The sequence below is a fragment of the Rhinopithecus bieti genome, unplaced genomic scaffold (assembly GCF_001698545.2).
Source record: "Rhinopithecus bieti isolate Rb0 unplaced genomic scaffold, ASM169854v2 scaffold_17275, whole genome shotgun sequence".
NCBI classification, from domain to species: Eukaryota; Metazoa; Chordata; class Mammalia; order Primates; family Cercopithecidae; genus Rhinopithecus; species Rhinopithecus bieti.
The window spans coordinates 508905-521377 of NW_016808908.1; the positions used below are offsets into that span (position 1 = coordinate 508905).

The following is a 12473-nucleotide window of genomic DNA, read 5'->3' on the forward strand; positions in this document are numbered from 1 at the left end:
GCCTATATTATGTTGAAGTGCTTTCCTTCTATTCTTAGTTTTTGTTGAGGAAAGGATGTTGAATTTTGTCAAGTGCTTTTTCTCTATTGAGAGGATCATGGATTTTTATCCTTTATTCTGTTTGTATGGTTTATCACATTAATTGATTTGCATATATTGAACCATCCTTGCATCCCAGGGATAAATCCCACCTAGTCATGGTGGACAATCTTTTTAATGTGTTGTTACATTTAGTTTTCTAGTATTTTCTTGAGAATTTTTGTATCTATGTTCATGAAGGATATTAGCCTGTGGCTTCCTTTTCTTGTGGTATCTTTGTCTGGATCTTTGGTATCAGGTTAATGTGAGTATCCTAAAATGAATTGAAAGTTTGCTCCTCTTCTATTTGAGTTTGAGAAGGATTGGCATTAATTATTCTTTAAACGTTGGATAGAATTCACCAATGAAGCCATCTAATCCTGGGCTTTCTTTGTTGGGAGATTTTCAATTACTGATTAAATCTCCATAATAGTTATAGGCCTGTTCAAACTTTCTATTTATCCAAAATTTAGTATTGGTAATTTGTATTTTTCTAGGAGTTTATCTGTTTCATGCAGATTATTTAGATTGCTGTTATACAACTGTGCATAACAGTCTCTTATGATTCTTTTTATTTCTGTAGTATCAGCTATAAAGTTTCCTCTTTCATTTTTTATTTTATTTGAGTCTTCTCCATTTTTCATAATTAGTTTAGCTAAGAGTTTGTCAATTTTGGCTTTTCAAAAAACTAATTCTTAGTTTCACTGATTTTTTTCTACTGTTTTTCTATTTTATTTCTGCTTTAATCTTTGTTTTTCGTTTCTTCTGCTAATTATGGGCTTAGTTTGTTGTTTTCTATCTCCTCGAGGTATAAAGTTAGGTCGTTTATTTGAGGATCTTTATTCTTTTTTAAACATAAACATTTATCACAATAAATTTCCCTCTTAGTACTGCTTTTGCTATATCCCATTAATTCTGGTATATTATGTTTTCATTTTTGTCTCAAATTGTTCTTAATTTCCTTTTTTATTTCTACTTTGACCCAGTGATTGTTCAAGATTGTGCTGTTTCTTTATACTTGTGAATGTGAATATTCCAGTTTTCCTTCTGCTATTTATCTAGTTTCACCCCGTTATGGTCAGTACTAATACTTGTTAAATTTGTTAAGGCTTGTTTTGTGGCCTAACATGTGATCTATCCTGGAGAAAGTTCCAGATGTGCTTGAGAAGACTATGTAGTCTGCTGCTGTTGGGTACAATGTTCTGTATATGTCTGTTAGATCCATTTGGTCTATAATGTTGTTCGAGCCCTCTGTTTCCTTATTGATCATCTATGTCACTATTCTATTATTAAAATGAGGTATTGAAGTCTCCTGCTATCATTGTATTGCCGTTTCTCTCTTCAGTTCTATCAATGTTTGCTTTATATATTTAGGTGCTCTGATGTTGGCTGCATATATATTTGTGATTGTCATATCTTCATAGTGTATTGACCCTTTTATTTGTTATATCTTCCTAGTGGATTGACCCTTTTATCATTATATAATATCCTTCTTTGTCTCTCATGACAGTTTTTTACTTAAAGTCTACTTTATCTGATATAAATTTAACTATTCTTGCTCTCTTTTAGTTGCCATTTTAGCATGGAATATTTTCCCATCCCTTAATTCAGCCTATGTATGTCCTTAAATCTAAAGGGAGTATCTTGTAGATAGATTGTAGTTGGATCCTCTTTTTTTAATCCATTCAGCCATTCTGTGTCTTTTGATCGAGTTTAGTCCATTTATATTTAAGGTCATTATTGATAAAAGATTTACTATTGCCATTTTGTTGTTTTCTATTAGTCTTATAGTATTTTTTTTTCTTCTCTTCAAATTATTTCTTATGCTGCCACTACCCACAGAGAAGTGAGATGACACAAAAGCAGTATAATAAAAGGTAATGAATAATAACTGGAAAATTCACTACCAGGGGAATATAGTTGGAAGAAAGAATGTACTAATTTTATAAGCTCCCACTTATAGGTGAGTACAGTACTTACAGGAAAGGTAAAACAAATGTATGATTCTTCCCTTATATTTACACATTTTGCAGTCTTGAGTTAGTGCCCCTGCAACTTTCCCTGGTGACTAATATGTTTGTTTCCAGATGCAGAGTATCATTTTGAGCTCATGAGTTTGTTTATATAATATTTGATGTACTCTGATCAATTTCAGTCATTATTATTTGAATGTTCAAATTTTCCCCAACCTTGACAATACAAGACCGATTAAGTTGGCCTGTGTTTTTTGACATGACTCTCATAGTCTTCAGTAACTTTCAGCCATGATAGGATTTCCCAGGCTCATCTTGTACATTTCCTGCACCAGAATTGGAATCTACCATTTCTCTCAGAAGTCCTGGTTCTTTTCAGTGAAAAGGGATATTTAGATAACATCGCCTAGATGATAGTTATTATTGCTTCTAGTTTTTTTCCCAGGGGATTGAGTTAGGAAATATGTATTTTCACGAGAAAAAATCTTCAGTTCATAATTATATTTCCAGTTCAAATTTAAGATTATAGAACTTATTCTTCCTTATTTTTCATACTTCTCTTTTCTCTTATACTGAAAAATCTTCATCCCTAATTACTTTAGGGTAAATATTTACCTACTTCTTCCTTTTCCTATCATATACCCATAATAATGCCACCAATAAAATGACTATTGAATGCAGTTTAACATTTCTTTGTAATTCTTTTTAAGCTTCGTATAAAGTAGTTTTTAAAAGGGGAGAGATTATTTTCTCTATGTGGCTATGCCAGCAGTCTGACAGTTAAGTGTTTTGTTTTGATTATATTAATTTTAGGAATAACTTTTATTAATTTTTTTGTTTTTAAATTATATAACACGTTTACATAAGAACATCAAAACTATATAACAGGGAACATTCAAAAAAGTGTTGATTCTACCCCATCTCCCCTTCTCTACTCTGTTTCCTTCCTTATTCCATGGGTAACTATTTTCGTTATTTTTTTACTTATTCTTTGTTTTACTTTGAAAATACGAGTGAATAACTACATATTTTCATATCCTGTACCTTATACGAAAGGTAGTATACCATCAGTGTTGCTCCATATCTTGCTCTTTTCACTTACAACACTCTGGAAATCACTGTGGATTTTTCACTACATAGGGATTTTCCTTATTTCTCTGTAGTTCTCCACAGTGTGGGTATATCATAATTTACTCAGTCTGTCCTCTATTGATGGAACATTTGAAAATAACCTACTTTTTCCAATTAGTATTTTTTTCATAGATTCAGGGGGGTGTATGTGTGGGCTTGTTACATGGATTTATTGCATAATGCTGGGGTTTGGGCACCCATTGAACCCGTCACCCAAACTGAATATAATGCCCAACAGGTGGTTTTTTAACCCCTCTCCTCCACCTTCCTCCTGACTCTTGGAGTCCCCAATGCCTGTTGTTTCCATCTTTATGTCCATGTCTACCCTTTGTTTAGCTCCCACTTGTAAGAGAGAACATGCGGTAATTGAAAACGATTTACTTTTAAATGTGGTTCTAAATTAGGATAAGAGATAGAAGTGCGATCAAATAAGATAATGTGTAAGTAAATCCTCTATAACTTTGTGCTGTAAAATACTATATAAATAATATATATCATGTGTTATCTATCTAGAATACCTTTTAAGAAAGTCAGGAATTTATGGTAAATTGGGACATAAACTTGATTTCCTAGGACCAATCAATATTCTACAGGAGTCTGGAGTCTGTTTTTTGAGGTTGCAGAATCATTCCATGTTGGTTATTTTGGAAACTTTGTAACATCTGATACACATTGAAGAAAGTTTCATCCTAACATGTGCAGAAATATTACAAATGTGCTACTTATGTATATTGCCCTTTTTAAAAAGGAACATAATAATCACCATCTACTTTTTCCAGAGATATAAACCAATTTCAAATGAAAGCATCCAAATATTTTAAGAACTTTGCATGCAGAAACATGTAGAAGGCATAGCTTCATTCTATGCTTAAGAAAGCAAGGCCACACCAGTAGTGATGGGTGAAAAATGGGTGAAGCTGACTTTCAGGACAATAAAAGGAAGAACTCCCTAATAATGAGTCTGAGAAGGGTTAGTGGAAATAGTTAGTACCTTATAGAAAGGATTCAGCCAGGCCGGGCATGGTGGCTCACGCCTGTAATCCCAGCACTTTGGGAGGCCGAGGCAGCAGATCACCTGAGGTCGGCAGTTTGAGACCAGCCTGAATAACATGGATAAACCCCATCTCTACTAAAAATACAAAATTAGCCAGGCATGGTGGCGCACGCCTGTAATCCCGGGAGGCTGAGGCAGGAGCATCGTTTGAACCCAGGAGGTGGAGGTTGTGGTGAGCTGAGATCGTGACATTGCACTCCAGGCTGGGCAACAAGAGCAAAACTCTGTCTCAAAAAACAAAATGAAACAAAACAAAACAAAAACAGAAAGGATTCAGCCAAAGCTGGAGGACCATCTGCTATGGGACTTAATAAAATAATTCCTATTTGTGAGAAACATTTAGTTAAATTATTCCTGAGGCCTAAAAAATTATAAGATTCTAATGGATACTGTCAATTTAACAGTTCATCTTAAGAAAATAAAAACATTTCTAATAAATAGGAAATAGACATTTAAAATACAGCCTGCCAATGTCTTTGATTTTTAGAAGAATAAGTATATATTAAATAGAAAATACTATTATAAAGCAATTTAAAACATAGACCTTTCAGTATAGATGCCAGCTGTGTCATAAAATCAAGGCTGATATGAACACCAGTTATGATATATTTATTATTATTTAAAAATTTGTTTACTTTTATTTTTTCATACATTTGGTTACCTTCTATGATGGCATAAGTGAAACACATCAAGTCAGTATTGAGAAACCCTTAACTTTCTAACCATATGTGGCAGCCTTCTATATAATCTTAGGAGTTTCCATATTACAAATGAGGAGTTTAAGGCCTGCAGTGAATTAACCTCAGCGTGTCCTCTTGCCTTTGGCTCTCTTTAAGCTGGATCTAACACAGAAATAAAGATAAGTAAATTTACCTGGAGGACCATTTTATAAGTACCTTGTAGCTGTGTCTGAGAAGCAAAGTAAAATAAAATCCATTGGAACTTAAATTGTGAGAGCAGAGGAGAAATTTTCCAAATGAAACTTAAATTCCTTTTATAGCTGCTGCTTAAAAAGGAGCATTGTGTTTCAAAATAAGGAAATGTAGAAGTTTCTTTGATTTAAAAGCATTGATACATTTTCTGATTTGCAATGGAAAATATTTCCTTATAGAGAATACAATAGTGCCACTAGAATAAGCAGTATTTTATAATTAATATAAAAAAGATAAAGCAACCTTAAAAGGTATCTTGTTTAATGAAAAATGTTTTCTAATGCACATTCATTCAGATACTGCGGTAAATATAATAAACTAGTTATGTAGTTTCTTAGCCAAAAAAGGAAAATATTTAACGGTAGGTAATTAAAATATGCTTAAAAACATAAATATGTGTGTATACATATTACTGTATTTATAAAAATATGCATGCACACATATATTTGTATGTTTGCCTGTTTATTTCCAAAATACAACCCAGAGAGTTTTCTTATTTATCAATCTGTATAGCTTCTTATTTGCTTCTCTTATTGTCTTATTCTGTTTAATGTTGCTACAACAGAATACCTAAAACTGGGTAATTTATAAAGAAAAGAGGTTTCTTTAGCTCATGGTTTTGCAGCTAAGGAAGTACAAGCACCTGCTCAGTTTCTGGTGAGGGCTTTTCATGCTGCATCATAACATGGCAGAGAAGGTCAAAGGGGAAGTGCACACAGGCGAAGAGGCAAAAACCCAAGAGGCATCTTTGCTTTATAATAACCCATTCTTGTGGGAATGAATCCATCACCACAACAACTAATCCAGTTTCACAAGAGTGAGAACCAGGTCATTCATAAGGGACCCACCCCCATGACCCAAACATCTCCCACTAGGCCCCACCTCCCAACACTGGCACATTAGGAATCAAATTTCAACATGAGTTTGAGTGGGGACAAAGCATAAGGGCTAAACCATTATTATAGCACTTGTCTTACTGTATTAGCTAGAACTTCCAGTATGATACTGAGTGGAAGAGCTATGAGAAGACATCCTTGTCCTGTCCTCAGTCAAAGCAGGGAAGATTCTAGTTTCTCACCATTATGTATGATGTTAGCTATAAGTTTTCTGTAGATACCAAGTTGAACAAGGTTCCCTCTACTTTGTTAGCTGAGAGTTTTTGTCATGAATATGTGTTGGATTTTGTCAAATGCTTTTTCTCCACCTATTGATATAATTTTTTTTTCTGCTTTAGTTGACGGATTACATCAACTGATTTTTGAATGTTTAAACAGCCTGGCATACCTAGAATAAATCCTACTTGGTCATGGTTTATAATTCTTTGTATTCCTTGTTGGACTCAATTTGCTAACATTTTCTCAAAGATTTTTGCACCTGTGTTCCTAAGACATATTGGTGTAGTTTTTCTTTCTGACAGTATCTTTGTCTGCTTTTGGTATTAGGATAATGCTAGCCTTTTAGAAAAAGTAAGTGTTCTCTCTGTTTCTATTTTCTGGAACAGATTTTAGAAAACTAGTATTATTTTTTCCTTAAATGTTTGGTAGAATCCACAATACACCATCTGGGACTTGTGCTTTGTTTTGCAGGGTCACTAATTATCAATTTGATTTCTTTAATTGATATAGCTCTAGTAGATCTATATATCTGTCTACTAGATCTATGTATCTCCCAGTGTGAGTTCTGGTAGACTGTGTCTTTCAAGAAGCTGGTCTATTTCATCTAAGCTATAAAATTTGTGAGGACACAGTTGTTAGTACTCCTTCTTTTTCTCTTTAATTTCAATAGCATCAGTAGTGATGACTCCTCTTTTATTTCTGATGTTAGCAGATTGTGTCCTTTCTTTTTTCTTGGTTAACCTGGCTAGGGATGTATCTATTTTATTGATCTTTTCAAAACAGCAGCATTGTTTTCATTGATTATTGATTCCCTGTTTTCAGTTTCTCTGATTTTTAAATTATTTCTTTTTTCCTACTTGCATACATCTCTTTTTCTCCTTTTTCTGATTTCCTAATGTGGACACTTGGGTTGTTCATTTTAAAGCTTTCTTCTTTTCTGATATATGCATTCAATGCTATAAATTTCCCTCTAAGCACTGCTTGTGCACCATTCTACAAATATTGATAAGTTGTATTTTAAATTTAATTTAGTTAAAATATTTATCTTTGTTCACACTGGACATGATTATCGATGCAGAAAATATCAAATAATTTTTTAAAACCCTGAAACTAATAATTATAGAAAGATTTAAATACACAAGGTTAATATACAATTGCCTTTCAATATACCAGCCACGAACAATTGGAATTTAAAATTAAAAACAAAATACCATCTACACTAGCACAAAAATTTTAAATACTTGGATTAAAGCTAACAAAATATGTGTAAGATATATATGAGGAAAATTACAAACTCTGAGGAAAGAAATCAAAGAGGATCTAAATAAATGGAAAGAGAGTTTGTGTTCATAGATAGGAAGATAATATTGTTAAGATGTCAGTTCCTCCTGGCATGATTTTTGACTGGATGTAATTCCAGTCAAAATCCCAGAAAGTTATTTTGTGGCTATAGACAAACTAATTCTAAAATTTGTATGGGTGTGCAAAAGACCTGAAATAGCTAACAAAGAAGGACAAAATCTAAGGACCTACACTACTTGACTTTAAGACTTACTATAAAGCTACATAATTAAAACAGTGCAGTACTAAAGAACAGACAAATGGACCGATAAAACAAAACAGAAATATATCCAATATATTTGTCATCGCTGACAAAAATAGTCAATGGTGTTTGAAAAAAGAGCAACAAAAATCCCTAGTCAAATGGAGAAATAAGTCTTTTCAACAAATATTACTGGAACAACCGGACATCCACAGGCAACAATGTGAACTAGAAGCAACTTTACACCTTTCACACAAATTAACTCCAAATGAATTATAGACCGAGGTGTAAAATACAAAACTATAAAACTCCTAGGAGATAACATAGGAGGAAATCTAAACTCTCTTGAATTTGGTAATGACTGTTTAGATATGACAAAATCATGATCCATGAAAGAAAAAAATTAGTAAGTCTAAAGATGCGTGACACGTGAAAAAAATAAAAGATGCTTGACATCATTTTCATTAGGAAATTGCAGATTAAAACAACAGTGAAATATCATGACACATCTATTATAATGGCTAAAATCCAAAGCACTGACAATACCAAATGCCAGTGAGGATGAGGAGCAACAAGAACTCAACACTTGATCCAGCGATTGCATTCATATAGCAGCTTTATTCATTATTGCCAAAAACTGGAAGCAACCAAAATGTCCTTCAGTAGGTGAATGGATAAAGAAACATATGTTCAGACAATGAAATGTTATTCAGTGATTTTTTTAAGTGAGCTATCAAACCATAAAAATATATGGCAGAGCTTTAATTCATATTGCCAAGTGAAAAATGTAAGTCTGAAAAGGCCACATATTATATGATCCCAACTATATGACACTGGGTTGCCAGAAGTTCTGGGAAAAGGAAGGATGAATAGATGGAGCACAGAGGAATTTTAGGCAGTTAAACTACTATTTATGATACTGTAATGATGGAGATATATCATTATAAAGTTGTCAAAACTCATAGAATGTATACCACAAGAGTCAACCCTAAGGTAAACTATAATTTTTAATAATGTATCAGTGTTGTTTAATCAGTTGTAACAAATGTACCACATACTATCAGATGTCTAATTTACAAATGTATCACCTACAATAATTTAGGAAGCTATGCAGGGAATGGGGGCATGTGTATGGGAACTCTGTACTACCTGCTCAATTTTTCTGTAAACCTAGAACTTTTCTAAAACATAAATTATATTAATTTAAAATATACATAAAAAATACAACCCAGAAATGTTTTCTTTCTTGTATCGGCTCTCAAGCAAAAAAAAAATTTCCTACCATTGCATTAAATGATGATAATTAGAAATAGATTTGTTTGACCCTTTTTTCTTGAGGTACTATGTTTCATATGGTGCTGCATTGCTTTATGTAGAATGGATATAGTGATATAAAAATAAATGAATTTTAAGAGCTATTGATACCCATGACATCTAGGAAACTCCCCTGATATCGCACTTATTCATTAACATATTAACAAATCTTACTGAGTTCCTACTATATGCCGAGCACTATTTCCACTCTGGTGATAGAGCAGTGAGCCAGACGGAAAAAAAAAAAATCTCCTTTTCTGGAGCTTACATTCCATTAACACATTCCCAAACCTTTATATCTCTCCACACATTCAACAAAAACCCTCTAAGTTGTCTGGAACTACTAAACATCTAAACCACCTTTGTAAACATTCTTCCTCTTCTTCTTCTTCCCCACCGCCCCCCTACCACCCCTCCGAGACGGAGTTTCGCTTTTATTGCCCAGGTTGGAGTGCAATGGCACAATCTTGGCTCACTGAAACCTCCACCTCATGGGCCCAGGCGATTCTCCTGCCTCAGCCTCCTGAGTAGCTGGGATTACAGGCATGTGCCACCATGCCCAGCTAATTTTTGCATTTTTAGTAGAGACGGGGTTTCACCATGTTGGTCAAGCTGGTCTAGAACTCCTGACCTCAGGTGATCCACCTGCCCTGGCCTCCCAAACTGCTGGGATTACAGACGTGAGCCACTGCGCCCAGCCACTTCTTATAATTAGAACTTTTCAACCATTCAAATAAGAGAATAAAAGCAACAGCTGAAATTTTAAGATGCCACCAAAACATTGTGTAAACCAAATTTTTTTTTTTTTTTTTGTAGTAGCCGAGGCTCTGACAGTTCAGAATCCATTGACTCTCTGACTGACCTTCTCAAGTTAACTTCTCAGGTATGACTGAATATTTTTGCTTATATGTGGATATGCTGTGTAGGTACTGTTCTTATTGTGACTAATAATCAGGTAAAAAATTGCAGATATGTCATTATTTTATCATTGTTACTTATTTTCTAACTATGTACATATTTTAAATCATAGAATTATTTAATCTCAGGGTTTCTTATTCTAACATCCTTGCTTTATAGATGAGGATACTTAAGATCCATAGAGATGAAATTATTTCTTAAAAGCCATACAACTTGTTAGTGACAGAGGTGGTAGCCTAACATACATCACCTGACTGCTTAATTTATAAATTTATTATTCAGCTATGTATTGAGCTCCAACTACTTATCAGACACTGGCTGAGTGCTGGGGATAGAGCAGTGAACAAAATGAGACAACAGCTTTCCCTTTGTTATCTTACATTCTGGCAGGGGGAGATACAAAATAAAGAAGGTAAGTAAAATACACGATGTCTTACATGGGGATAAGTGCCTTAGGAGTAAAAAAGCAGGAGGGGGAATAAAGAGTTTAGGTGGATATTGCAGTTTTGGATAAAGGCTACCAAAAGTAAAAGATAAATACTTAAGTAAGAATTCAAAGGAAATGAGGGACAAGCCAAGTAGATACTAGGTATATTAACTACTTTTTGGTACATAACAACTTCAAAACCTCAGTGGCTTACAACAAGCTTTTATTTTCTTACTCATGGGTCTGCAGGTTGGCTCTATTAGACATGGGTTGGGTCAACTGGTCTTGGATTCAGGCTAGAGGTTGAGTTCAGTTATGTTCCACGTGTTTCTCATTTGCTTGGGCTAGAGAATACACAGGGAAGATCCTATGGTGAAAATCCGGAGTATACAAGGGGAAACCAAGCAATATAATCCCTAACACACACTGTTAATAGTCTACCTCAAAACCTTTTCCAGTGACCCAATCCGTTAGGCAGATTTTCTGTCTTTCAAACTATCACTTGAGATAGTTTTACTAAATGTATCACTTCTACATAATTTGTGTCATAATTCTTCTTTAATTCATTTGTTTTAATAAGTAAAATTATATGTATTTATTGTATATGACACATTGTTTTGAAATATGTATACCTTGTGGAATGGTGAAATTGAGCTAACATATTCATTACCTCACATACTTATTTTTGTGGTGAGAACACTGAAAACACTTAAAATCTATTCTTAGCAATTTTCAGTATAATATGTTGTTATTAACTACAGTCACAATGATGGAACAATAGATCTCTTGAGCTTATTCCTCCTATCTAACTGGAATTTTGCATTCTTTGACCAACACCTGCCCAACCCACACCCCTCTACTCCTGCAGCCCCTGGTAACTACCATTCTACTCTCAACTTCTATGAGTTCAGCGTTTTTTTGTTTTGTTTTGTTTTAATACTCCACACATAAGTGAGATCATGATCTTTCTGTGCCTGGTTTATCTCACTTAATATAATGTCCTCCACGTTCATCTATATTACTCCAAGTGGCAAGATTTCCTTCTTTTTAAAGGCTGAACAATATTTCATCGTGCTACATACCACATTTTCTTTATCCATTTATCTGTTGATGAACACTTAAGTTGATACCATACACTGGCTATTGTGAATAGTGCTGCAATGACCATGGGAGTGTAGACATCTCTTTGACATACTGATTTCCTTTCCTGTAGATATAGACTCAGTGGTGGGATTGCTAGTTTAGATGATAATTCTATTTTTAATTTTTTGAGGAACTTCCATACTGTTTTCCATATGGCTGTACTAATTTATATTCTTACCAACAGTGTGCGGGGGTTCCTTTTCTCCACATCTCCAACACTGATTATCCTTTTTTTTTTTTTAAATAACAGCCACTCTAACAAGCATGAGGTAATATCCATATTTGGTTTTAACTTGCATTTCTCTGATGATTAGTGATGCAGGGCATTTTTAAATATACCTGTTGGCCATTTGTATTTGTTCTTTTGACAAATATCTATTCAGAGCCTTTGCCCATGTTTTAATCAGGTTATTTGTTTTCTTACTATTGAGTTCCTGATACATTTTGGATATTAGCCCCTTATCAGATGTATGGTTTGCAGATATTTTCTCCCACCCCATTAGATGTCTCATCATTCTGTTGATTGTTTCATTGGCTGTACAAAAGCTTTTTAGTTTGATGTAATCCCATGTATCTGTTTTTGCTTTTGTTGCTTGTGTTTTCAAGTTCATATCCAAAAAAATCATTGCCCAGACCAATGACATGGAGCTTTTCCCCTATATTTTTTTCAGTAGTTTTATAGTTTCAAGTCTTACATTTAAGTCTTTAATCCAATTTTAGTTGATTTTTGTACATAGTGTGAGATGAGTCTAATTTCATTATTTTGCATGTAGATATCTTATTGTCCTAACAGCATTTATCAGATACTGTCCTTTTCACATTTTGTGTTCTTGGCACTTCTGTCA

The 12473-nt window shown here is 33.9% G+C and overlaps 1 protein-coding gene across 10 annotated transcripts in view; it reads left to right on the plus strand.

Annotated features, from left to right (window-relative positions):
• The window catches only part of AGBL3 (AGBL carboxypeptidase 3), a 147407-nt gene that overhangs the window by 67316 nt on the left and 67618 nt on the right, over positions 1–12473 (plus strand). For all 10 annotated transcript variants that reach the window (XM_017887701.1, XM_017887711.1, XM_017887705.1 and 7 more), the window contains one exon: positions 9957–10023. In XM_017887701.1, coding sequence (XP_017743190.1) covers positions 9957–10023 — 67 coding nt within the window. The remainder of the gene's footprint in view (positions 1–9956; positions 10024–12473) is intronic.